This window comes from Pseudophryne corroboree, chromosome 2 (assembly GCF_028390025.1).
Source record: "Pseudophryne corroboree isolate aPseCor3 chromosome 2, aPseCor3.hap2, whole genome shotgun sequence".
Classification (NCBI taxonomy): Eukaryota; Metazoa; Chordata; class Amphibia; order Anura; family Myobatrachidae; genus Pseudophryne; species Pseudophryne corroboree.
This window is the reverse complement of record NC_086445.1, coordinates 517513675-517541443: the sequence shown is the minus strand read 5'-3', so window position 1 is coordinate 517541443 and position 27769 is coordinate 517513675. Positions and strand designations below refer to the sequence as shown.

Here is a 27769-nt window from a genome sequence, read left to right as displayed (position 1 = left end):
AGGGCGCCCCCCACCAGCGCCCTGCACCCTCAGTGACCGGAGTGTGAAGTGTGCTGAGAGCAATGGCGCACAGCTGCAGTGCTGTGCGCTACCTTGTTGAAGACAGGAAGTCTTCTGCCGCCGATTTTCCGGACCTCTTCTGTCTTCTGGCTCTGTAAGGGGGCCGGCGGCGCGGCTCTGGGACCCATCCATGGCTGGGCCTGTGATCGTCCCTCTGGAGCTAATGTCCAGTAGCCTAAGAAGCCCAATCCACTCTGCACGCAGGTGAGTTCGCTTCTTCTCCCCTTAGTCCCTCGATGCAGTGAGCCTGTTGCCAGCAGGTCTCACTGAAAATAAAAAACCTAAAACTAAACTTTTCACTAAGCAGCTCAGGAGAGCCACCTAGTGTGCACCCTACTCGTTCGGGCACAGAAATCTAACTGAGGCTTGGAGGAGGGTCATAGGGGGAGGAGCCAGTGCACACCAGGTAGTTCTAAAGCTTTACTTTTGTGCCCAGTCTCCTGCGGAGCCGCTATTCCCCATGGTCCTTACGGAGTCCCCAGCATCCACTTAGGACGTTAGAGAAATATCAGTATAATAATGAGCAGCAGTGGCAACGGGAATATGGTCCCATATTAATATCCTGAATTGGATTGTTATGCGCAACCTATATTAAGCTTATGCCACCTTCATATATTGGCTCACTAGCACCTGATATCAACCTCAACACATGCAGTATGTAGATCTAATATATCTGAGAGTCACGGTTATGGTCCTTGTCGAAAAGGGATATATAGTAGGATGATATAAGGATTAACCCGCCACAGGTTGGCAATTGATACAGATTGACAGCAGATTCATCCTGTCACTCTATGTTAGACCGAAGTGTCCCCAAAGCTCCGACCTACTACACCGGGTATTCCCAGGTGGTCTCCCGCCTGGTACTGACTCGGCCCTATACTGTATAGCTTCCAAGATCGGACGAGATTGGGCAAATGCAGTATGGTGTGGTAGTAGGTCACAGGAGTCCCTAATCAACTTTTCTCCAGAATCATTGAAAGTATCCAGATAGAAGTAATAGAACGGGATCTGCTGTTGGTGTTAGGCAGTAAGCCGAGCCTACCAGTTGGGAAACTGCCGTAGGTGGAAGTACTGGATCACCGATGACAGTCCCTGAATGGTGAGAAGGGGGATGGAGAAGGGGGGGGGTCTTAACCAGTTGGCGGTAAATGTAGTAATGCTGGAACTATAAACCAGACTGAAAGCTGATTAAATGGGCAGTGAGGATCATCTACCAGTTCTCTGTCTACTTTTTAGGCTTGTGTTAATTGAGTAGACAGTGCGGATCATTGCCCAATAATGCTTTGGTGCATGTGTAACAATTATTTTCTCAAGTATGGCTGATGGCCTATCCTGGTATTAGTCACCTACCTAGTGTAGAACCCCAAAGTGGCTGTCTCTACAGATTCTGGTGGAGAGCATATGACTCTATTCTAGCACAAACTCATATATAAATATATATATATATATATATATATATATATATATATAAAAACATATATATATATATATATATATATATATATATAAAAAATATTATATATATATATATATATATATATATATATATATATATATATATATATATATATATATACACACACACATACATATAGCCACAGCTGTGAGCTCAAAACAGAATTCTAAATATTGTACAATTACACTTGTTAGTATGCATATAGTATCTGCAGACAAAAACCCATAACAGTTGCAATTATAGGGTTACACAAGCCTACTATATACTCGGGTCACAACAAATTAAGAAGGGGCAGTTAGAGGGTTAATCAACCAATTGTGCCGATATTCAATAAGCTATCATACAGAGTTTATATATTTCTAAAATAGTCAGCCAACTCTAACTTGCAAAATATCTCACATTATATACCCAGGCTAACATCTATAGTGGTCAGATAATGGTCCTCACAGTGTAGGCAATAGCTGATAAACGGGGTGTGCACAGGGGGGTGGGAATGCTGGTAGATCGCAGGTAACTGTTGTCCGCACTAGGGCTAGTATTCGGACACAATTCTGCTACTGTGATTATAGGATGGGATTACCACTCCCTGGACTGCTGCTGCTCGTCGCTGACACCGGAGGGAATGCTGTGGAGGACCTGGTCATGCCGCCGCTGGGTAAGCTCTGACTGCTCTCCTGATCCCTACAATGCTTGAGTGCGTCAGGGTGGACGCCCTGTGGAACCCAGTGTACCTCGCAGAAAGAGATTTAACAAAGGTAAGTTCTTACCATAAATATCCTTTTCTGCAGCGGGGTACACTGGGGTTCCACAGGGAATAACACTGGGGATGTCCTAAAGCAGTTCCTCATGGGATGGGATGCGCTGTAGAGGGCACAAGAACCCGGTGTCCAAATGAGGCATCCTGGGAGGCGGAAGTATCGAAGGCATAGAACCTTATGAACGTGTTCACTGAGGACCACGTAGCCGCCTTGCACAATTGTTCAAGGGTTGCATCACATCAGGCCGCCCATGAAGGTCCAACAGACCGAGTAAAATGGGCTCTGATGATAGCAGGAGCTGGAAGACCAGCCTGTACATAAGCTTGTGCAATCACCATTCTAATCCATCTGGCCAAGGTTTGCTTATTCGCAGGCCAGCCAACTTTGTGAAAACCAAAAACGACAAAGAGGGAATCAGATCTAAGATAAGCTGTTCTCTTCACATAAATACGGAGAGCCCGTACCACATCCAAATACCGCTCTTTGGAGGATAAATCAGGAGAGGTAAAGGCCGGAACCACAATCTCTTGGTTAAGGTGGAAAGAGGACACCACCTTAAGCAGATAACCAGGGTGAGATCTAGGAACCGCTCGGTCACGGTGAAAAATCAGAAAGGGTGACCTACAGGTCAAGGCACCCAAGTCTGAAACCAGTCTAGCAGAGGCAATAGCCAGCAAGAACAAGACCTTAAGAGTAAGCTACTTAAGGTCCACAGACTCAGGAGGTTCAAACGGAGACTCTTGTAAGGCATCCAGAACAACCGACAAATCCCAAGGAGCCACAGGCGGGACATAGGGAGGTTGAATCCGTAAAAACACCCTGAGTGAATGTATGAACATCAGGCAGAGTCGCAATTTTTCTCTGAAACCATATCGACAAGGCAGAAATATGAACCTTGAGGGAGGCCAGACTAAGGCCTAAGTCCAGGCCCTATTGCAGGACAGCCAAAAGCTTGGCAGTACTGAACTTCTATGCATCATAATGGTTAGTCACACACCAGGCGAAGTAAGAATTCCAGACCCTACAATAAATCAGAGCAGACGCCGGTTTACGTAGTTACATAGTTTGAACAATCGCCTCAGAAAATCCTTTGGCCCTCGGTACGGAAGCTTCAAGAGCCACGCCGTCAAAGCCAGCCAGGCCAAATCCTGGTAGACACAAGGGCCTTGAACAAGGAGGTCTTGGCGCTGTGGAAGTAGGTCTGAGAAACAATGCTGTCTGGGCCACGCTGGAGCGATGAGAAGTAGGTTTCCTCCTCCTTGCTTGAACTTCCTTATCACCCTGGGCAGAAGTGATACCGGAGGGAACACGCACGGCAGCTGAAAGTTCAATGGAATTGCCAGTGTGTCCACGAACGCTGCTTGAGGATCCCTTGCTCCGAAGACCGGAACCTTGTGATTGTGTCGAGACGCCATCAGGTCTACATCCGGTAGGCCCCAATTGTCCACTAGCAGTTGAAAAACCTCTGGATGAAGGATCCATTCTCCGGCGTGTACGTCCTGACGACTGAGGAAGTCCGCTTCCCAGTTGAGGACTCCCGGAATGAACACTGCCGATATGGCTGGCAAATGGTGTTCCGCCCAACTAAGGATTTTTGACATTTCCATCATTGCCATGCAGCTTCGAGTGCCACCTTGATGATTTATGTACGCCACTGTTGTGGCGTTGTCCGACTGTACTTGAACAGGCCTGTTCCGTACTAGAGGCAGGGCTAGTGTCAACACATTGAACACTGCCCACAATTCCAGAATGTTTATCGGGAGGAGAGATTCCTCCCTGGTCCACCGACCCTGAAGAGAGTGTTGCTCCAACACTGCTCCCCAGCCCCGCAGACTGGCATCCTTCGTCAGAAGGACCCAGTTGGAGATCCAGAAGGGACGACCCCTGCTCAGTTGCTGGTCCTGTAGCCACCAGCTCAGTGACAAGCAGACCTCCGGAGTCAAGGAGATCATGCGAGTCCTGATCCGGTGAGGATCTTGGAAAGTATCAACCTCTGCAGAGGGCGGGAATGAAATTGAGCGTACTCTACCAAGTCGAAAGCCGACACCATGAGGCCTAGTACTTGCATTGCTGAGTGTAGCTTCAGGACCTTCTCTGGAGACAAAAACAACCGTTGGTTTGGTGTCCAATAGCGCTCCCAGGTGCACCATGCTCTGAGCAGGGACCAGGGAAGATATCTTCCAGTTGATGAGCCACCCGTGGGCTTGCAGGAATTGGACCGTCAGTTCCAGATGACAGAGGAGAACCTCTGGAAATTTCACCAGGATCAACAGGTCATCCAGATACGGCAGGATCATGATGCCCTGACAGCGGAACAGAGCAGTCATGACCTTGGTGAAAATTCATGGAGCCGTGGTCAGACCGAAAGATAAAGGCCTGGAATTGAAAATGTGGGTTGCCAATAACAATCCGCAGGTATTGCTGATGCGACACTGCAATAGGTATATGCAGTTAAGCATCCTGTATGTCCAGGGATACCATATAGGCCTTGGTATCCCTGAACAATAGAGCGAAGCGTTTCCATACGAAAATTGGAAACTTTCACAAATTTGTTCAAAGTCTTCAGGTTGAGAATGGGCCGAGGACCCATTCGGTTTCGGGACTAGAAACAGCGTGGAATAGTTCCCCCTGCCCCTCTGAGCCAGAGGCACCGGCACTATCACTCCTGTATCCAGGAGAGATTGTACCACCAAATGGAGAGTTTTTGCTTTTACCTGGTCCAAAGGAATGTTTGTTGAGCAAAATTGGTGAGGGGGACGTTTCTTGAAAGAGATGGCGTATCCGTGAGTGACAACTTCCCTTAACAAGGCGTCCGAAGTGGTCTGTAACCAAACCTGAGCAAACCGTAGAAGTTGGCCTCTCACCCTGGGATCCCCCAGGGGGGAGGCCCGCCCCGTCATGCAGCAGGCTTGTCTGTTTTGGAGGCAAGCTTACGGGCAAGCCCAGGAACGTTAGAGGTTTTAGAAATGCAAGCCTGTTTCGGGTACGCCTGACCCTTTGCTTTACCTGGAGGTCGAAAGGAACGAAAGGAAGTACACTTAGCCTTCAGAGCCGAAGGAGAAGTATTAGGCAGACATGCAGTCTTAGCCGATGCCAAGTCAGCAACAATCTTGTTGAGATCTTCCCAAAAAAGAATGTTTGCCTTAAAAGGGATCACCTCCAAGGTCTTTTTAGAGTCCAGATCTACAGACCAGGACCGCAACAAGAGAATCCGGCGAGCCAGAATGGTAGTAGTAGACGCCTTGGCCGCCAGGACACCTGCATCAGATGCCGCCTCCTGAATATAATGAGAGGCTGTAACAATATATGAAAGACACTGTCTAGCATTATCAGGAAAATTCAACGGTAGTTCCGCTTCAATTTCCTGAACCCAGGCTTCAATAGCTTTTGCCGCCCAAGAAGCCGCAATAGTGGGCCTATGCACAGCTCCAGCCCTCAGCTGCTATGTTTTCCTCTGAATAATCTGTCGCGTCAGCACTGCATGGTGCAGGATCAGCCATGGATCTATCACCCTGTTTAGCAGACATTATATGTAAGCGTAACTTAAGGGTGAAATAGTACAAAATAAGCAGACAAATTACCTGACAAAAAAAACCCTGTACAGTGTGACCGCAAAGCAGAACACAAACAGAGGATTTAAGAGGTATGTGGTGACTGTAAAAATAAGAATTTACTCACCGGTAATTCTATTTCTCGTATTCCGTAGTGGATGCTGGGTACTCCGTAAGGACCATGGGGAATAGACTGGCTCCGCAGGAGACTGGGCACTCTTAAAAGAAAGATTAGGTACTATATCTGGTGTGCACTGGCTCTTCCCTCTATGCCCCTCCTCCAGACCTCAGTTAGGGAAACTGTGCCCGGAAGAGCTGACATTACTAGGAAAGGATTTGGAATCCAGGGTAAGACTCATACCAGCCACACCGTACAACTTGTGATAACTATACCCAGTTAACAGTATGAACAACAACTGAGCCTCATTCAACAGATGGCTCAGAACAATAACCCTATAGTTAAGCAATAACTATATACATGTATTGCAGAAAGTCCGCAATTGGGACGGGCTCCCAGCATCCACTACGGACTACGAGAAATAGAATTACCGGTGAGTAAATTCTTATTTTCTCTGACGTCCTAGTGGATGCTGGGTACTCCGTAAGGACCATGGGGATTATACCAAAGCTCCCAAACGGGCGGGAGAGTGCGGATGACTCTGCAGCACCGAATGAGCAAACTCAAGGTCCTCCTCAGCCAGGGTATCAAACTTGTAGAATTTTGCAAAAGTGTTTGATCCCGACCAAGTAGCAGCTCGGCAAAGTTGTAAAGCCGAGACCCCTCGGGCAGCCGCCCAAGAAGAGCCCACCTTCCTCGTTGAATGGGCTTTTACTGATTTAGGATGCGGCAGTCCAGCCGCAGAATGTGCAAGTTGAATCGTGCTACAGATCCAGCGAGCAATAGTCTGCTTTGAAGCAGGAGCACCCAGCTTGTTGGGTGCATGCAGGATAAACAGCGAGTCAGTTTTTCTGACTCTAGCCGTCCTGGAAACAGAGATTTTCAGGGCCCGGACTACGTCCAGCAACTTGGAATCCTCCAAGTCCCGAGTAGCCGCAGGCACCACAATAGGTTGGTTCAAATGAAACGCTGAGTCCTCAATTCTTCCCTGTCCATATGGAAAATCAGATATGGGCTTTTACAGGACAAAGCCGCCAATTCTGACACACGCCTAGCTGAGGCCAAGGCCAACAGCATGACTACCTTCCACGTGAGATACTTCAACTCCACGGTCTGAAGTGGCTCAAACCAATGTGATTTTAGGAAATCCAACACAACGTTGAGATCCCAAGGTGCCACTTGAGGCACAAAAGGGGGCTGAATATGCAGCACTCCCTTAACTAACGTCTGAACTTCAGGCAGTGAAGCCAGTTCTTTTTGAAAGAAAATAGACAGGGCCGAAATCTGGACTTTAATGGATCCTAATTTTAGGCCCATAGTCACTCCTGACAGTAGGAAGTGCAGAAATCGACCCAGCTGAAATTCCTCTGTTGGGGCCTTCCTGGCCTCACACCAAGCAACATATTTTCGCCATATGCGGTGATAATGTTGTGCTGTCACATCCTTCCTAGCTTTTATCAGCGTAGGAATGACTTCATCCGGAATGCCCTTTTCCATTAGGATCCGGCGTTCAACCGCCATGCCGTCAAACGCAGCCGCGGTAAGTCTTGGAACAGACAGTGCCCCTGCTGTAACAGGTCCTGTCGGAGCGGCAGAGGCCAAGGGTCCTCTGAGATCATTTCTTGTAGCTCCGGGTACCAAGTTCTTCTTGGCCAATCCGGAACGATGAGTATAGTTCTTACTCCTCTCTTTCTTATTATCCTCAGTACCTTTGGTATGAGAGGAAGAGGAGGGAACACATAAACCGACTGGTACACCCACGGTGTCACTAGAGCGTCCACAGCTATCGCCTGAGGGTCCCTTGACCTGGCGCAATATCTTTTTAGCTTTTTGTTGAGGCGGGACGCCATCATGTCCACCTGTGGCCTTTCCCAACGATTTACAATCAGCTTGAAGACTTCTGGATGAAGTCCCCACTCTCCCGGGTGGAGGTCGTGACTGCTGAGGAAGTCTGCTTCCCAGTTGTCCACTCCCGGAATGAACACCGCTGACAGTGCTAGCACGTGATTCTCCGCCCATCGAAGAATCCTTGTGGCTTCTGCCATCGCCATCCTGCTTCTTGTGCCGCCCTGTCGGTTTACATGGGCGACCGCCGTAATGTAGTCTGACTGAATCAGCAGCGGTTGGTTTTGAAGCAGGGGTTCTGCTTGACTTAGGGCATTGTAAATGGCCCTTAGTTCCAGAATATTTATGTGTAGGGAAGTCTCCTGACTCGACCATTGTCCTTGGAAGTTTCTTCCCCGAGTGACTGCCCCCCAACCTCGGAGGCTTGCATCCGTGGTCACCAGGACCCAGTCCTGAATGCCGAAACTGTGGCCCTCGAGAAGATGAGCACTCTGCAGCCACCACAGCAGAGACACCCTGGCCCTCGGGGACAGGGTGATCAACCGAAGCATCTGAAGATGCGATCCGGACCACTTGTCTAACAGATCCCACTGAAGATCCTTGCATGGAACCTGCCGAAGGGAATTGCTTCGTAAAAAGCTACCATCTTTCCCAGGACTCGCGTGCAGTGATGCACCGACACCTGTTTTGGTTTCAGGAGGTCCCTGACCAGAGATGACAATTCCTGGGCCTTCTCCTCCGGGAGAAACACCTTCTTCTGTTCTGTGTCCAGAATCATGCCCAAGAACAGCAGACGGGTCGTAGGAATCAGCTGCGACTTTGGGATATTCAGAATCCATTGTGGAATAGTAACCCCGTCCCTGTTGAAGGAGGGGAACTTTGATTATCACCTGCTGAAGGTACAGCTTGTGAATTGCCGCCAATACTACCTCCCTTTCCTTGGGAGCAGCTGGCAAGGCTGATTTGAGGTAACGGCGAGGGGGAGACGCCTCGAACTCCAGCTTGTATCCCTGAGATACTACTTGTAGAACCCAGGGATCCACCTGTGAGCGAACCCACTGGTCGCTGAAGTTCCGGAGACGCGCCCCCACCGCATCTGGCTCCACCTGTGGAGCCCCAGCGTCATGCGGTGGACTTAGTGGAAGCAGGGGAGGATTTTTGTTCCTGGGAACTGGCTGTCTGGTGCAGCTTTTTCCCTCTACCCCTGCCTCTGGGCAGAAAGGACGCGCCTCTGACCCGCTTGCCTTTCTGAGGCCGAAAGGACTGTACTTGATAATACGGTGCTTTCTTAGGCTGTGAGGGAACCGGAGGTAAAAAAGTCGACTTCCCAGCTGTTGCTGTGGATACGAGGTCCGAGAGACCGTCCCCAAACAATTCCTCACCCTTATAAGGCAAAACCTCCATGTGCCTTTTAGAATCAGCATCACCTGTCCACTGCCGAGTCCATAATACTCTCCTGGCAGAAATGGACATTGCATTAATTCTAGATGCCAGCCGGCAAATGTCCCTCTGTGCATCCCTCATATATAAGACGACGTCTTTAATATGCTCTATGGTTAGCAAAATAGTATCCCTGTCAAGGGAATCAATGTTATCTGACAGGGTATCAGACCAAGCAGCTGCAGCACTACACATCCATGCTGAAGCAATTGCAGGTCTCAGTATAGTACCCGAGTGTGTATACACAGACTTCAGGATAGCCTCCTGCTTTCTATCTGCAGGCTCCTTTAAGGCGGCCGTATCCTGAGACGGAAGTGCCACCATTTTTGATAAGCATGTGAGCGCCTTGTCCACCCTAGGGGATGTTTCCCAACGTAACCTGTCAGTTGGCGGGAAAGGGTACGGCATTAGTAATCTTTTAGAAATCACTAATTTCTTATCTGGGGAACACCACGCTTCTTCACACAATTCATTTAACTCATCAGATGGGGGAAAAGTCACTGGCTGCTTTTTCTCCCCAAACATAATACCCTTTTTTGTGGTAACCGGGTTAATGTCAGAAATGTGCAACACATTTTTCATTGCCGTAATCATGCATCGGATGGCCCTTGTGGACTGTACATTTGTCTCATCCTTGTCTACACTGGAGTCAGACTCCGTGTCAACATCTGTGTCTGCCATCTGAGGTAGCGGGCGTTTTTGAGCCCGATGGCCTCTGAGACGCCTGGGCAGGCGCGGGCTGAGATGCCGGCTGTCCAAAGGTGTTACGTCATCGAACCTTTTATGCAAGGAGTTGACACTGTCGGTTAATACCTTCCACATATCCATCCACTCTGGCGACATCACACTTATCGGCTCCTGCTCCGCCTCCACATAAGCGTCCTCATCAAACATGTCGACTCAGCCGTACCGACACACCGCACACACACAGGGATTGCTCTGACTGAGGACAGGACCCCACAAAGTCCTTTGGGGAGACAGAGAGAGAGTATGCCAGCACACACCAGAGCGCTATATAACAGAGGGATTTACACTAACACAAAGTGAATTTTCCCCCAATAGCTGCTTATATCACCTTTTGCGCCTACATTTATGTGCCCCCCCCCTCTCTTTTTTACCCTTCTTGTAGTGTATACTGCAGGGGAGAGCCTGGGGAGCATCCTTCCAGCGGAGCTGTGAAGAGAAAATGGCACTGGCTGTGCTGAGGAAGATAGCCCCGCCCCTTCAGCGGCAGGCTTTTCCCGCTTTTTATAATGTTAATGGCGGGGTTTTTTGCACATATACAGTGTTATACACTGTATTATGTGCTTTTTGTGCCAAAAGGTATACTTATTGCAGCCCAGGGCGCCCCCCCCCCCAGCGCCCTGCACCCACCAGTGACCGGAGCGTGTGGTGTGCTGTGGGAGCAATGGCGCACAGCTGCAGTGCTGTGCGCTACCTTATTGAAGACCGGAGTCTTCAGCCGCCAATTTTCTCCTGGTTCTTCCGTCTTCTGGCTCTGCAAGGGGGACGGCGGCGCGGCTCCGGGAACGGACGATCGAGGTCGGGCCCTGTGTTCGATCCCTCTGGAGCTAATGGTGTCCAGTAGCCTTAGAAACACAAGCTAGCTGCAAGCAGGTAGGTTTGCTTCTCTCCCCTCAGTCCCTCGTAGCAGTGAGTCTGTTGCCAGCAGATCTCACTGAAAATAAAAAACCTAACAAATGCTTTCTTTTCTAGTAAGCTCAGGAGAGCCCACTAGGTGCATCCAGCTCTGGCCGGGCACAGATTCTAACTGAGGTCTGGAGGAGGGGCATAGAGGGAGGAGCCAGTGCACACCAGATATAGTACCTAATCTTTCTTTTAAGAGTGCCCAGTCTCCTGCGGAGCCCGTCTATTCCCCATGGTCCTTACGGAGTACCCAGCATCCACTAGGACGTCAGAGAAACACAGAGAAAAATACCAAGGTAGTATATCCTGTGAAACACTATATTATATGATAACTCTGATGCACTTAGCCCCCTCAGGGTACAGAATATAGGCATAGCAATATGTGTGAGACACACTAAATAGAAATCACACAGCAGCTATTGGCACACACTCAGTCACATATACAATCTAGAAATTATTACAAACAATAAAACTGCACTGGACTAGCAATACTAAGTACAAACTGTACCACTAAGTAAAGCTATATAGGTATAGAGATCTAACAATGCACAGTAAAGACTAGATGTATATCACAGGGTAACTGTACTAACTATCCCTGTAGTAATGCACTTGTTCTTAACTAACACTGTCTAAATGACATGTAGAATACTTAAGTGTCCTGTAAATGCACAGCGCTGATGAGACAGGCGGCTTTACAGAGGAGACATTGCCCAGCAGTCCCAGAATCAGCTCAGCTTGTATGTAATGGCGCCCAAACGCTGACAGGGCGTGAGGGAGACAGAGAGATGCAGCTCCAGGGCAGGAACATTTGCAGTAAATGGCACCTGGGGGAGGGGCTACAGGTCAGAGCCTTGCTGGACTTCACCACCGGGTACTGCGGGGCCTATTAAAGCGGATTATGAGGTAATCCGACCTGTGCCCTTTGCCCTGGTGGTCTAATGGGGTCCTGTATGGCCACAGTGTCCACGCCAGCGCGCGCGGTCCGTCTCCTAGAGACCGCGGCAGATCGCGATTTTCAACGGGTCCCGTCTGGGGGAACCTCTTATCTCCTCCCTGTAATGCAGCCACGTGATACTTGCTGCTGCTTTCCAGGGTTTGTCTCTGAAGAGAAACCGGAGCCCTCCGCTGTAAGTACCCGGCAAACAGCGCGCGGGAGTATACAGCGCCGCTGGGGGAGGGGAGGGAGCCGCAGCACGATATGTCAGAATGACATACAGCAATTTTAAGTGTCTGTGCTGCGCCCCTTGAAGTCTTCGGTCTTCTTCAAAATCTCTTTTCAGAGCTACCTAGCGCAGCCCTCCCTGTTAGCTGTCTGCACTGCAGGCACCAACTTACAAACTGAGCTCCTGTGCACAGAGGCGGGGTTATAGAGGAGGCGGCGCTGTGCATCTTGGGAACAGTCAAAGCTTTTAGCCTGTTGGAGCCTCGGATCAAGATCCAACTCTGCACCCCCAATGTTATTCCCTGTGGAACTCCATTGTACCCCGCTGCAGAATTTTTTATATATATATATATATATATATATATATATATATACACACACACACACATATATATATATATATATATATATACACACATACATATATATATATATATATATATATATATATACACACACACACATCTTTCTATATATATATATATATATATATATATATATATATATATATATATATATATATATATATATATATATATACACACACACACCTCTTTCTATATATTATATATATCTCAGAAAACAAAGGAGGTATACACACCTGCAGGTTGCGTGTGACGAGATGAACCTTTTCATCAGGTGTCAGACAGTCACCCATGCTGTCTAGTTAGGAGGACACAATTTCACCAACAAAGCTGGAATAAAAAAAAAAAAAAAAAAGTGATGATTAGATTGGTAACTCCCATCAGCACACAGAAATAGAATAAAAATCCCACCAGCCTGATTCATTATATTATAGTCGTGTTTTCCCTCCGATATGATGCCCAGCCTCAGTATGGTCTCTTTTAAAATACTAATCCTTAAAAGGAAAAACAGTGGCTTTAGCACTAACATAATTATGGCATTTGTCATCAGTCAGGTTTCGGAATGTATCGATATACACACCTGCCCAACCACTCCTTACTAGATGCCTGCACTTGACGACATGCATTACGGAACAGAACTATCACGTCGCTGAACAGCATTTAACACTATAATGTTCTTTACATATACAGTATGAAAGCAAGTGCTTTTTTACAATGAAAATGGCTTACATTTGGCGTCTATTGCTATTTTACATCAACTACAGTACCTCAAACACATTGGGGAGTATTTTTCTTGCAATGCCAACACTGTGGAATCGCGCATCTGCATCGCAAGCCGTATACACACGGTGCGATATGCACTATATTTCTCGCAAGGAAAATCGCACCGTGTGTATGCACCTTAACACATTTGCAAGGCCTGGAAATGCACATTCCTGTGCTAGAACAACTTGCTGGTGAGTAGTTGAAATCTTGAAGTTACTCAACAAATGCTTCAATCAGTTGTCACAGACATCATATCAGCTGCCACATATGATGCAATGTAATAAAGATTGTTGTTGTAAAGGTTGGGACACATGTTTTATTAAGATACATCTGCACCGGTCATCCATTTGTCACAAAGTTAATTTGCACAAAATGGCCAATTCTGACAGAGATCATCATCTACCTTGCTTGAGTTGAACACTGAAAACTTGTCTTTACCAGGAGAAACTCTAATAGCATAAACAAGCGCAGAAAGGAAACTAAAAATATAGGTTTAGGAAGGAGTACATTTTTTAATTTAACAGATCATACTCTTTAACCAATGAAATAAAAAGTGTAAACAGTACAAACCAAGTAACATCAAGGGCCCTTTCCCACTGCCACATGAACCCAGGTGATTGGCAGGTTTACCCGGGGGTCACAGCTCAGTAGAAAAGGGTCCTTGAAAAATAACTTTGGTCAAGTGACCTGGGAATCCTTCCTGGGTAGCTACCACGGTCAGACTTGGGTAACGGTGCAGTGTAAATAGGTGAACCTGGTCCCGTTAAAAGCCTATTGGAGATACAGATCACTGGCAATTGGATATGATGTCATCTTCAAGCACCGGCAGAGGAAGACCCACTACTAACTCGGGTCCAGTCTGCAGTGTGGACGGGGTTCAAGCCGCAGTGATACTGCTTGAAATCATTGTTTGGTGATCTGGGTTTTAGGTGGAAAAGGGGTATGAAACGTACACAATAAATTACATGTTGAGTCAACAATATCCAAAAATCTAACATCCAAAATACCACGTTTTTTAAATGCGACTGAGATAATGACACCTCTGCTCTGATGCTTATAGAGCACTCTGGTCTATATCTCAGTTCTAAAATACAGATCAGAGTGTGATAGAAGTACCAGAGGAGAGTGCAACGTCCCAGGCAGGAAAGAGGAACTGCATGGGTTGTGACAGGTGCGTGGTGCTAGAATGAACACAAAAGATTTTTTGGGTCATCCATTCCATTAATTCTTAAAATGGACTGGGAGGTAACTGTATACTGGGCATGCAGAGAACAAAACTCTTTCCTGGCTAGACTCTTCTTTTCTGGCTTTCAAGCAACGCAACTTAAAGAACAAATAACTACACATCAAAGAAAACTAAGCTACCTAAAGGCCCGTACACACTGGTCGATATATCGGCCGTTCTCTTAAACGGCCGATATATCGCGGGACCGTCAGACAGTGTGTACGGCCGATACGTCTGTGAACTCCGTCGTTCACAGACGTATCGCGTCGGCCGCGCAGCACAGCCGACGGCCAATATATCTACCGATATATTGGCGCGTCGCTGTGTGTGTACGTGGCGGTCGGCCGACCGCCCGTACACATGCTGCGGCGGCCAGCGATGATTGACAGCTGAACTGGGCGGGCGTGTGTACATGCCCGCCCAGTTCATGATGTCAGTCCCCGAAGGAGCGGGCAGTGTGTATGCACAGCACACTGCCCGATCCGTCCATAGATATATCTGCAGATCAATTGATATGCAGATATATCTATTAGTGTGTAACCACCTTAACCCTAGGACAATATAAAGTATTTACCCTGAGACTCCTGTGCCCGGCTTCTAGCAGACCTGTTCACCGAAGGCTGCTGCTGATCAGAGGAGGCGGTGTGCAGAAGCCTGGATGGTACCTGTCGTGCAGTGGTGGTGAGTGCCCTGCTGGGGACATCATGGGTAACTGGCATTATGTGTATCTAGCACTACTGTGGGCATTACTGGGGGCAGTATGTGTAAACCGTTAATAGCTTAAAAATCCAAATAGCTCCTGGCAGAGAAAATGTCTCCCCCCCCCCCCCCCCCCCCACCTGCTCTAAATGAATAGCTACTGCAGATCAATTAGCCTGCAGTAATTAACCACATTTAATTGAATCTGTCCCTAACAGTCCAGGTCTTAGTGATATCCATTCTTGAGCACAGATGGTTAAATCGAAATAACGAGATTTATGGTAAGAACTTATCTTTGTTAAATCTCTTTCCACAAGGATTGGACAATGGGATGTAGAGTAGGATCTTGATCCGAGGCACCAACAGGCTCAAAGCTTTGACTGTTCCCAGAATGCACAGCGCCGCCTCCTCTATAACCTCGCCTCCCTGTATAGGAGCGCAGTTTTTAGTTAACCAGCCCAATGCAGTAGCAGGAAAAGAGACGACAACGGTTAGTAGCCACATACACCACACTCTCACGACAAGAGAAGTGTCAGCGGCTAATGCCATACCAACCCAAAGAAGCTAAGTGCGTCAGGGTGGGCGCCTTGTGGAACCCAGTGTACCTCGCAGAAAGATTTAACGGTAAGTTCTTACCATAAATCTTGTTTTCTGCTGCGGGGTACACTGGGCTCCACAAGGATTGGACAATGGGGATGTCCTAAAGCAGTTCCTTATGGGAGGGGACGCACTGTAACGGGCACAAGAACCCGGCGTCCAAAGGAAGCATCCTGGGAAGCGGCAGTATCGAAAGCTTAGAACCTTATGAACGTGTTCCCGAAGCACCACGTAGCCGCCTTGCACAATTGTTCAAGGGTCGCACCACGTTGGGCCGCCCAAGAAGGTCCAACAGACCGAGTAGAATTGGCCATAATGTGAGTAGGAGCTGATTGCACATGCTTATGTGAAGGCTGGTCTATCACCATTCTAATCCATCTGGCCAGGGTCTGATCGTGAGCAGGCCAGCCACGTTTGTGAAATCCAAACAAAACAAAGAGAGAATCAGATTTTCGAACAGAAGCAGTTCTCTTCACGTAGATACGGAGAGCTCGTACCACATCCAAAGACCTCTCTTTGGGAGACAGATCAGGAGAGACAAGGGCCGGAACCACAATCTCCTGATTAAGGTGGAACGAAGAAACCAGCTTAGGTAAATATCCGGGACGAGTCCTAAGAACCGCCCGGTCACAGTGAAAAATCAGATATGGGGAACTACAAGACAAGGCACCCAGATCTGACATTCTTCTAGCAGAGGCAATAGCCAGCAAGAACACCACCTTAAGGGAAAGCCACTTAAGGTCAGCTGAACCCAGGGGTTCAAACGGAGGCTCCTGCAACGCCTCCAAAACCACCGACAAGTCCCAAGGATCCACAGGCGGGACATAGGGAGGTTGGATATGCAACACACCCTGAGTGAAAGTATGATCACGTAAAGTCGCAATTTTTCTCTGAAACCACACCGACAAAGCAGAAATATGAACCTTGAGGGAGGCCAGACGCAGGCCTAAATCTAAGCCCTGCTGCAGAAAAGCCAAAAGTTTGGCAGTACTAAACTTGGAAGCGTCATAATTATTAGATGCGCACCAAACAAAGTAGGAATGCCAGACCCTATAGTAAATACGAGCAGAACCGGTTTCCGTGCCCGCAACATAGTTTTAATGACCTCTTCAGAAAAACCCTTAGCCCTCAAGACGGAAGCTTTAAGAGCCACGCCGTCAAAGACAGCCGGGCTAGGTCCTGGTAGACACAGGGGCCCTGAACGAGGAGGTCTGGGCGTTGTGGAAGCAGAAGTTGACGCTCTGACGATAGGCCTTGCAGGTCTGAGAACCAGTGTCGTCTGGGCCACGCCGGAGCTATGAGAAGCAGATTTCCTTTTTCTTGCTTGAACTTCCGAATTACCCTGGGCAGGAGTGACACCAGAGGGAACACGTACTGCAGCCGAAACCTCGACGGCACCACCAGCGCATCCACGAATGCTGCTTGAGGATCCCTTGATCTTGCTCCGAAGACCGGAACCTTGTGATTGTGTCGAGACGCCATCAGATCTACATCTGGAAGACCCCACTTTTTCACTAGGAGTTGAAACACTTCTGGATGGAGGCTCCACTCGCCGGCATGCACGTCCCGACGACTGAGAAAGTCCGCTTCCCAGTTCAGGACTCCCGGAATGAATATTGCCGATATGGCCGGTAGATGGCGTTCCGTCCAACGTAGAATCCGTGAAACTTCCTTCATTGCTGAACGGCTTCGAGTGCCACCTTGATGATTTATGTAAGCCACAGTGGTGGCGTTGTCCGACTGTATTTGAACAGGACGGTTCTGAATTAAATGCTGGGCCAGGTTCAACGCATTGAAGACCGCCCGCAATTCCAGAATGTTGATCGAGAGGAGAGACTCCTCCTTGGTCCACCGACCCTGAAGGGAGTGTTGCTCCAGCACCGCGCCCCAACCTCTTAGACTGGCATCTGTCGTCAACAGGACCCAGTTGGATATCCAGAAAGGACGGCCCCTGCACAACTGTTGGCCCCGGAGCCACCAAAGTAGCGACAGACGGACCTCCGGAGTCAATGAGATCATGTGAGACCTGATACGGTGAGGCAGGCCGTCCCACTTGGCTAGAATCAGCCTCTGGAGGGTGCGAGAATGGAATTAAACATAATGTCGAATGCTTAGACCAAGGATGGGGAACCTTCGGCCCTCCAGCTGTTGTTGAACTACACATCCCAGCATGCCCTGCAAGTTTTAGCATGGCCAAATAGCAAAACTGTAGCAAGGCATGCTGGTATGTGTAGTTCAACAACAGCTGGAGGGCCGAAGGTTCCCCATCCCTGGCTTACACCATGAGGCCCAGCACCTGCATTGCCGAATGTATCGACACTTGCGGACGAGAAAGGAAGCAACGAATCCTGTCCTGAAGCTTCAGGACTTTCTCCTGAGACAAGAACAACCGCTGGTTGTGAGTGTCCAATAGCGCTCCCAGGTGCACTATGCTCTGAGCAGGGACCAGGGAGGATTTCTTCCAGTTGATGAGCCACCCGTGGGCTTGTAGAAACCGGACCGTCATATCCAGATGACACAGGAGAAGTTCTGGGGATTTTGCCAGGATTAACAAGTCGTCCAGGTACGGCAGCATCCTGAACCCTTGACAGCGGAGTACCACCGTCATCATCGCCATTACTTTGGTGAAGACTCGTGGAGCCGTTGTCAAACCAAAAGGTAACGCCCGAAACTGGTAATGAAGGTTGCCAATAGCGAACCTCAGGTATTGCTGATGTGACGCTGCTATAGGAATATGCAGGTAAGCATCCTGTATATCCAGGAGACCATGTAATCCCCAGGTTCCAAGGCCATAACTATAGAGCGAAGGGTTTCCATACGGAACTTGGAAACCTTCACAAACCTGTTCAATGCCTTGAGGTTGAGAATGGCCCGGGAGGACCCATTCGGTTTGGGACTAGAAACAGCGGAGAATAGTACCCCCGGCCCCTCTGAGCAAGAGGCACCTGTACTACGACTCCTGTATCCAGGAGGGTCTGTACCACCAAATGCAGAGTGTTTGCCTTTGTCTGGTCCGACGGGACGTCTGTCTGGCAAAATCGATGAGGGGGTCGGTTTTTGAAGGCTATGGCATAACCTCGAGTGACGACTTACCGTACCCAGGCATCTGAAGTGCTCTTCAACCATTCCTGGGTATACCCTAGAAGCCGGCCCCCCACCCTGGGATCCCCCAGGGTGGGCCCGCCTCGTCATGCGGCAGGCTTATCGGTCTTGGAGGCTGGCTTACGGGCAGCCCAGGCTCTTTTGGGATTCGGCTTACCAGGTTTGGAAGTGCGGGTCTGCTTGTGGTACGCCTGACCTTTTGCTTTACCTAAAGGGCGAAAGGGGAGAAAGGACGTACCTTTAGTCTTCGACACAGGAGGTATTTGGTAGACAGGCAGTTTTGGCAGTAGCCAAGTCAGCCACTATCTTATTTAAGTCCTCCCCAAATAGAATATCTCTCTCTTGAAAGGGAGTACCTCCAGGGTTTTTCTAGAGTCCAGATCCATAGACCAGGATCTCAGCCACAATATCTGGCGAGCCAGGACTGATGTAGTAGAGGCCTTGGCTGCCAGGATACCGGCATCCGAAGCCACCTCTTTAATATAGCGAGAAGCTGTGACAATATATGACAAGCATTGTCTAGCATGGTCAGAGAAGATTTCAGTGTCTAACTCCAAGGCCCACGCTTCAATAGCCTCGGCAGCCCATGTAGCTGCAATAGTGGGCCTTTGCGCAGCACCCGTGAGGGTGTAAATCGCTTTCAGACAACCCTCCACACGCTTATCCGTAGGCTCTTTTAGAGACGTGACGGTAGTGACAGGCAGAGCTGAGGAAACCACCATCCTAGCCACATGTGAGTCCACTGGAGGAGGCGTTTCCCAATTCATAGACAGCTCTGGCGCGAGGGGATAGCGAGCCAGCATCTTCTTTTGAGGCACAAACTTCGTACCCCGGGTTTTCCCAGGGTTCCTGACGTATATCCACTAGGTGGTCAGAGTGAGGTAAAACTTGTTTAACCACCTTCTGACGCTTGAACCTATCTGGTTTCTTAGGAGGGACGGATGGCTCGGGATCATCCGTAATCTGTAGAATTAACTTAATAGCCTCCACAAGATCAGGAACATCCACATGTGAACTACCCTCCCCATCAGCCGTATCGGAGTCAGAACCTGTGGGGTCATACGTGCCATCTTCATCAGATGAGGTGTCAGTGACAGCAGTGGATTGTGAGGAGACGAGCGCTCGCTTAGAGGACCTCTTGGACTTAGGCGAGCGATGGTCAGACTTGTTAGTAGTCAGGGACTGGTTCAACTTCTTTAACTGAGCAGATAAATCATCCGCCCATGGCGGGTTAGCTGCAGGGACCACATACGGTTGTACCGGCACTGGGGGTCCCATAGGGGGTGTTAGTTTATGAACGAACGTATGCAGAAGCATTGAAAAAGCGGCCCACGGTGGGTCAGTATGTGCCTCCGTTGCCACAGTCCCACTGGGGGGCAATGAGCCCCCAGAACCAGAGCCCACAGCTGCTATATTCTCCTCATATGGATCTGTGGCTTCAGCAACACCGGCAGTGTGTTCAGCCCCAGAACCGTTACCCTCAGAAGCAGACATGATATAACTTGCAGTATGAGGTTACACAGTACAATTATCAGCAGCACTATACCTCTAAACCCAAACCCCTGTGCAGTGTAGTCAGCACCAGCAGAGATAAAGGAGAGATATGGTGACTAAATCACAGAGAAAAATACGTAATTCAGTATATCTTTGTGAAAATCCTATATTAGATAAAACCTGATGCACCAAACCCCCTCAGGTTATAGAATATAGGGATAGCAAGTTGAGTGAAAGATACGAAATGGACAACACTCAGCTATCAGATGCACACACAGATAGTCACAGTTTGTACAATGCAGAGGTTATTACTGACAATAATACTGAACTGGACTAGCTTACACAGCTATATAACAGTAGATATAACAGTACACAGTAAGAACTGGATGTATATCACAGGGTAATTGTACTATAAAACCCTGACTAAGTGCACTCTTTCTTACTAACACTGACTAAAAAAGGCAGGTAGAATACTTAAGTGTCATGTAAAGTCACAGCGCTGACAACCAGGCGGCTTTACATAGGAGGATTTGCCCAAGCAGTCCCAGGAACAGTGAGCTGAGGGATAATGGCGCCGCAGACACTGGCAGGGAGTGTGGAAAAGACAGAGATGCAGCTCCAGGGCGGGAACACTTGCTAGAAATGGCGCCCTGGGGCTGGGGGAGGGGCTTCAGGTCTAAGCCTTATCCCCTCTGCTGGCAAAACCACCGGGTACTGTGGGCAATATAAGAATTGGTTTAGAAAGAAAACCTGACCTGCGCCCATGCCCTGGTGATCTAGTGGGATCGCCTGTATCCAGTGTCCACCGCCAGCGCACGCGGCCCGCCTCCCACTTACCGCGCCGTATCGCGATAGTGACCGGGTCCCGCAAGCGGGACCCACTTACCACCTCCCGAAGCGCGGCCACGCGATCCTGGAGAGCCCCAGCCGTGTGTCTCTAACGTGAAGAAAACCGGAGCCTCCGCTGTAGGTACCCAGCAACCAGGGATCGGGAGTGTACAGCGCCGCTGGGGAGAGCTGGAGCTGCAGCAGTGAATGTCACAAGACATTTACCACCACTGCTGCCCTTGAAGTCTTCACTTTTTACCTCATAAAAAGCTTTTCTTAGGGCTGCTTGGAGCAGCCCCTCTGTTAAGTGCCTGCTTACTGCAGCACCAACTTACAAAACTGAGCTCCTGTGCAGGGAGGCGGGGTTATAGAGGAGGCGGCGCTGTGCATTCTGGGAACAGTCAAAGCTTTGAGCCTGTTGGTGCCTCGGATCAAGATCCTACTCTACACCCCATTGTCCAATCCTTGTGGAGCCCAGTGTACCCCGCAGCAGAAAACTGGGGGTACTAATTGTTACCTGTGCTCGAGTATTGCCATCTTTAAACCTTGACTGTTAAGAGCCATACACGCTGCTCGATACCAGTGAAAGATATGAACGATCTTGTTCATTAATGAACGAGATATCGTTCATATCTTTCAGTGTGTAGGCACCAGCAGTGAACGATACGCGGCCCTGCACTCGTTCATCGCTGGTGCAGGCTCGTTTAAACATGCAGGCCATTATGGACAATCTCGTCCATATCAGCATGCATTGCTATGGAGCCGGGTGACGGGGGAAGTGAAGAAACTTCACTCCCCCTGCCACCGGGTCGCCCGTCTGCCGTATCAGCGGTCGGGCAGCACGGCGGCGGGTCGTTGAGTCTGTAGGGCCCTTTAGTGTGCCTATAGGACCATGGCTGGGTACTCCTAAAGTACACCCTAGCTCTACACTGAGACAGGAAAAAGATACACAGTGAAGGGAGGAACTATCCAATATACTACCGATAATAGCTAGTATTATTTTACCCTTAAGTAAGGCTGGAGGATTAAAAAAAAAAAAAATAAACAAAATATCAAGTGATCGTTTTAGTTCATTGCAGCACTTTTCACCAAAAGGTAACAAGTAAATGAAAAAATAAAAAAAAAATGGTGTACTGCTGGCAAGTTGGAGTGGAATAATAAGTACCATGAAGAAGAAAAAAAAAAAAGAAGTATATGTAGTCTTCAAAAAATTCTTCAAGCATACAAAATAAGAACATATCAAAATGAATTGCAGTAAAAATACCGGTAAATCCTTTTCTCTTAGTCCATAGAGGATGCTGGGGACACCATTAGAACCATGGGGTATAGACGGGATCCGCAGGAGACATGGGCACTTTAAGACTTTGAAAGGGTGTGACCTGGCTCCTCCCTCTATGCCCCTCCTCCAGACTTCAGTTATAGGAACTGTGCCCAGGGAGACGGACATTTCTAGGAAAGGATTTATTGTTAAACTAAGGTAAGATTCATACAAGCTCACACCTCAAACATGCCGCACAACGTGGCATTCAACAGAACACAGACCAACGGCATGAACAATTGCAGCAACAGGCTAACAATAAACGTTACAACATATTTGTAACCATAACTATTAACTGCAGATACAGTACGCACTGGGACGGGCACCCAGCATCCTAGACGGACTAAGAGAAAAGGATTTACCGGTGGGTATTAAAATCCTATTTTCTCATACGTCCTAGAGGATGCTGGGGACACCATTAGAACTATGGCGTTATACCAAAGCTCTAGAACGGGCGGGAGAGTGCGGACGACTCTGCAGCACCGACTGACCGAACTTAAGGTCTTCATCGGCCAAGGTGTCAAATTTGTAGAGCTTTGCAAAAGTGTTTGACCCCGACCAAGTAGCTGCTCGGCAAATTTGCAATGCCGAGACCCCTCGGGAAGCCGCCCAGGACGAGCCCACCTTCCTAGTGATTCCGGTAATGGTAATCCAGCCGTGGAATGGGCCTGCTGAATCGTGTTACAGATCCAGCGCGCAATGGTCTGCTTGGAAGCAGGACACCCAACCTTGTTGGAGCATACAGGACAAACAGAGCCTCTGTTTTCCTAATCAGAGCCGTTCTGGCGATGCTCTGACCACATCCAGAGATTTTTACTCAACAAAGGCGTCAGTAGCCACAGGCACCACGATATGTTGGTTTATGTGGAAAGTAGAAACCACCTTTGGTAAAAATTGCTGATGTGTCCTTAATTCAGCTCTATCTTCATGGAAGATCAAATAAGGGCTCTTGTGAGACAAGGCCGTCAACTCAGACACTCGCCTTGCAGATGCCAAGGCCAACAGGATGACCACTTTCCAAGTGAGGAATTTCAACTCCACCTTCCGCAAAGGTTCAAGCCAATGTGATTGAAGGAACTGCAATACCACATTAAGGTCCCATGGTGCCACAGGAGGCACAAATGGAGGTTGGATGTGCAACACACCTTTCACGAAAGTCTGAAGTTCTGGAAGGGAGGCCAATTGTTTCTGAAAGAAAACCAATAATGCTGAAATCTGGACCTTAATTGAGCCCAATTTTAGGCCCGCATCCACACCTGCTTGTAAAAAATGGAGAAACCGTCCTAGCTGAAACTCTTCCGTAGGAGCCTTCTTGGATTCACACCAAGAAACATTTTTTCCAAATATGGTGGTAATGTATAGACGTTACCCCTTTTCTGGCCTGAATAAGTGAGGAAATGACTTCACTGGGAATACCCTTACGGGCTAGGATTTTGCGTTCAACTGCCACGCCGTCAAACGTAGCCGCGGTAAAAGTCTTGATACACGCACGGCCCCTGTTGTAACAGGTCCTTTGCGCAGAGGAAGAGGCCAGGGATCTCCGATGAGTAAGTCCTGAAGATCTGGATACCAAGCCCTCCTTGGCCAGTCCGGAACAATGAGGATCGCTCGGATCTTTGTTCTTCTTATGATCTTTAGAACTTTTGGAATGAGGGGAAGTGGAGGGAACATATACACCGACTGAAACAGCCACGGTGTCACCAGAGCATCCACTGAAATCGCTTGAGGGTCCCTTGACCTGGAACAATATCTCTGAAGCTTCTTGTTGAGCCGAGAAGCCATCATGTCCACTTGAGGAACTCCCCAACGACTTGTCACCTCTGCGAAGACTTCTTGGTGGAGGCCCCACTCTCCTGGATGGAGATCGTGTCTGCTGAGGAAGTCTGCTTCCCAGTTGTCCACTCCTGGAATAAAGATCGCTGACAGAGCGCTTGTATACTTTTCCGCCCAGCGGAGAATTTTTGTGGCTTCTGCCATCGCCGCTCTGCTTTTCGTTCCGCCCTGCCAGTTTAGGTACACTACTGCTGTTACATTGTCCGACTGGATCAGTACAGGCAGATCTCGAAGATGATGTTCCGCTTGCAGAAGGCCGTTGTAAATGGCCTTTAACTCCAGAACGTTTATGTGGAGACAAGATTCCTGAGTTGACCATCTTCCTTGGAAGTTTTCTCCCATTGTGACTGCCCCCCAGCCTCAGAGGCTTGCATCCGTGGTCACTGGGATCCAGTCCTGTATCCCAAACCTGCGCCCCTCTAGGAGGTGAGAGCTGTGCAGCCAACACAGGAGTGATACCCTGGTCTTGGAAGACAGGGTTATCCTCTGGTGCATGTGTAGGTGGGACCCGGACCACTTGTCCAACAGGTCCCACTGGAATACTCTGGCATGGAACCTGCCAAACTGAATCGCCTCGTAGGCCGCAACCATCTTCCCCAGCAACCGAATGCATTGATGGATTGACACTCTTGCTGGTTTCAGAATTTGTTTGACCAGACTCTGAAGTTCCAGAGCCTTTTCCACCGGAAGAAAGACTCTCTGTAGTTCTGTGTCCAAAATCCTTCCCAAAATCGACAACCGCGTCGTCATAATCAACTGTGATATTGTCAAGTTTAGGAGCCATGTTGTTGAAGAACCGTCATGGAGAGTGCAACGTTTCGGACCAACTGGTCCCCGGATCTCGCCTTTATCAGGAGATCGTTCAAGTATGGGATAATTGTGACTCCTCGTTTGCGAAGGAGAACCATCATCTCCGCCATCACTTTGGTGAAAATCCTCGGAGCCGTGGATAGACCAAATGGCAACGTTTGAAATTGGTAATGACAATCCTGAATTGCAAATCTCAGGTAAGCTTGATGCGGAGGATAAATAGGAACATGCAAGTAGGCATCTTTTATGTCCACGACACCATAAAATCCCCTTCCTCTAGACTGGAGATCACTGCTCGGAGAGACTCCATCTTGAATTTGAATCTCTTTAGGTAGAAATTCAAGGATTTCAGGTGTAGGATTGGTCTGACCGAGCCGTCCGGCTTCGGGACCACAAACCGGCTCGAACAAAAACCTTCTCCCTGTTGTGACTGGGAAACCTTGACGATAACTTGATTTTGACACAATTTTTGTATTGCGTCACAAACTACCTCCCTGTCCGTAAGAAAAGCTGGTAAGGCCGATTTGAAAAAAAAAAAAAAAAAACGGCGAGGGGGGACGTCTTGAAACTCCAGCATGTACCCCTGGGATACTATTTGAAAAATCCAAGGGTCTAGGTTCGAATGAACCCAAAACTGACTGAAAAGTTTGAGACGGGCCCCCACCGGTGGGGCCTCCCGCATAGGAGCCCCAACGTCATGCGGTGGAATTGGCAGAAGCCTGGGAGGACTTCTGTTCCTGGGAGCCTGACAAGGCTGTAGATCGTTTACCTCTTCCCTTTCCTCTAGTAGCAAGGAAGGAAGAACCTCGGCCCTTTCTGAATTTATTGGGCCGAAAAAACTGCATCTGATAATGGTGCGTTTTCTTTTGTTGTGGAGGAACATAAGGTAAAATGGATGACTTACCCGCGGTAGCCGTAGATACCAAATCATCAAGGCCATCTCCAAATAAGGCCTTCCCTTTATATGGTAGAGATTCCATACTTTTCTTGGAGTCAGCATCAGCATTCCATTGGTGAATCCACAACGCACGCCTAACTGAGACAGCCATGGCATTAGCTTTTGATCCCAAAAGACCAATATCTCTCGCAGCTTCCTTAAGGTATGCTGCAGCGTCCTTGATATAACCCAGCGTCAATAGGATGCTATCCCTATCTAGGGTATGTATATCAGATGACAAGTTATCTGCCCACTTTTCGATAGCACTACTTACCCACGCAGACGCAATGACAGGTCGGAGTAGTGTACCCGTGGTCAAATAAATGGACTTCAACGTAGTCTCTTGTTTACGATCCGCAGGATTCTTAAGGGCCGCCGTGTCAGGTGACGGGAGAGCTACCTTTTTAGACAAACGAGACAAGGCCTTGTCTACAGTGGGGGGCGACTCCCACTTTAACTTATCCGTCGAGGGAAACGGATAAGCTGCCATAATTCTTTTGGGAATCTAAAAGTTTCTGGCAGGACCTTCCCAAACTTTTTCAAATAGCGTGTTCAGTTCATGAGAGGGAGGAAACGTTATCTCAGGTTTCCTTTCTTTATACATACATACCCTTTTATCAGGGATAGCTGGGTCCTCAGTGATATGTAATACATCTTTCACCGCCACAATCATGTACTGAATGCTTTTAGCCAATTTTGGGTCTAACCTGGAATCGCTATAGTCAACACTGGAATCAGTGTCCGTATCAGTGTCTGCCAATTGGGTCAACGTACGTTTATGTGACCCTGAGGGGACCTGACTTTGGAATAACATATCCTCCACAGATTTCTTCCATGCCTGGGTCTGCGACTCAGACTTTTCTAGCCTCTTACTAATAAGAGCCACATTAGCATTCAAGGCGTTCAACACATTAACCCAATCAGGTGTCGGAGGAACCGACAGGGTCACCCCCGCAGCCGTCTGTGTCCCCAATACAGCCTCCTCCTGGGAAGAGCCTTCGGCCTCAGACATGTCAACACTTGTGCACCAAACACCCACAGACACACCGGGCATATAGGGGACAGTAAAGTCTGTTAGACAGACACAGAGGGGATTTGCCAGCTCACAACCCTGCGCTGAAAAACAATGGTCTGAAATTGCCAAGACAATGTCAGACCTATAGCGCTTTTATCATATGTTATATTGCACCAAATTTATGCTTGCCCCTCCATTTTGCCCCCCTGGTACTTGACAGTGTGAGGAGGACCAGCGTCTCTTGCAGCTTGAGGAGAGGAAATGGCGCTATGAGGAAGAAGCTCCGCCCCCGTAATGGCGCGCTTCTGTCCCGCTTTTTTCCAATATTTATACTGGCGGTGGTCGGGACAGTTCCGCGGCACTCATGTACCCTTAAGCCAGTTGCTTAATGAGGATGTTTACAAGCTGCCCAGGGCGCCCTCCCCAGCACTGCTGTTTGTGTGGGAGCTCGGCGCGCAGCGTCTGCCCGCTGCGCGGTACCTCAGAAAGATGCCGTCAGTGATGCTGAAGTCTTCGGTTACTCACCTGTCTTCTGACCTCTGGCTCTGTAAGGGGGTGACGGCAGGCTGTGGGAGCGAGCATCTGAGCGTACTCAGCGATCAAACCCTCAGGAGCTAATGGTGTCCTGTAGCCAGAAGCAGAGCCCTTGAACTCACTGGAAGTGGGTCATACTTCTCTCCCCTAAGTCCCACGAAGCAGGGGGACTGTTGCCAGCAGCCCCCCTGAAAATAAAAAACCTAACAA

The 27769-nt window shown here is 48.7% G+C and overlaps 1 protein-coding gene and 1 pseudogene across 2 annotated transcripts in view; both read right to left on the bottom strand.

Annotated features, from left to right (window-relative positions):
• The window catches only part of YARS1 (tyrosyl-tRNA synthetase 1), a 160796-nt gene that overhangs the window by 102459 nt on the left and 30568 nt on the right, over positions 1 to 27769 (bottom strand). Inside the window, exon 2 of one of the 2 annotated variants that reach the window (XM_063954133.1) lies at positions 12639 to 12732. In XM_063954133.1, the coding sequence (XP_063810203.1) occupies positions 12639 to 12695 (57 nt within the window). In that variant the 5' untranslated portion in view covers positions 12696 to 12732. Of the gene's footprint in view, positions 1 to 12638; positions 12733 to 27769 lie in introns of those variants that run through there. The other variant, XM_063954138.1, reaches the window with a different exon arrangement.
• Positions 881 to 998, bottom strand: LOC135054424 (5S ribosomal RNA; annotated as a pseudogene).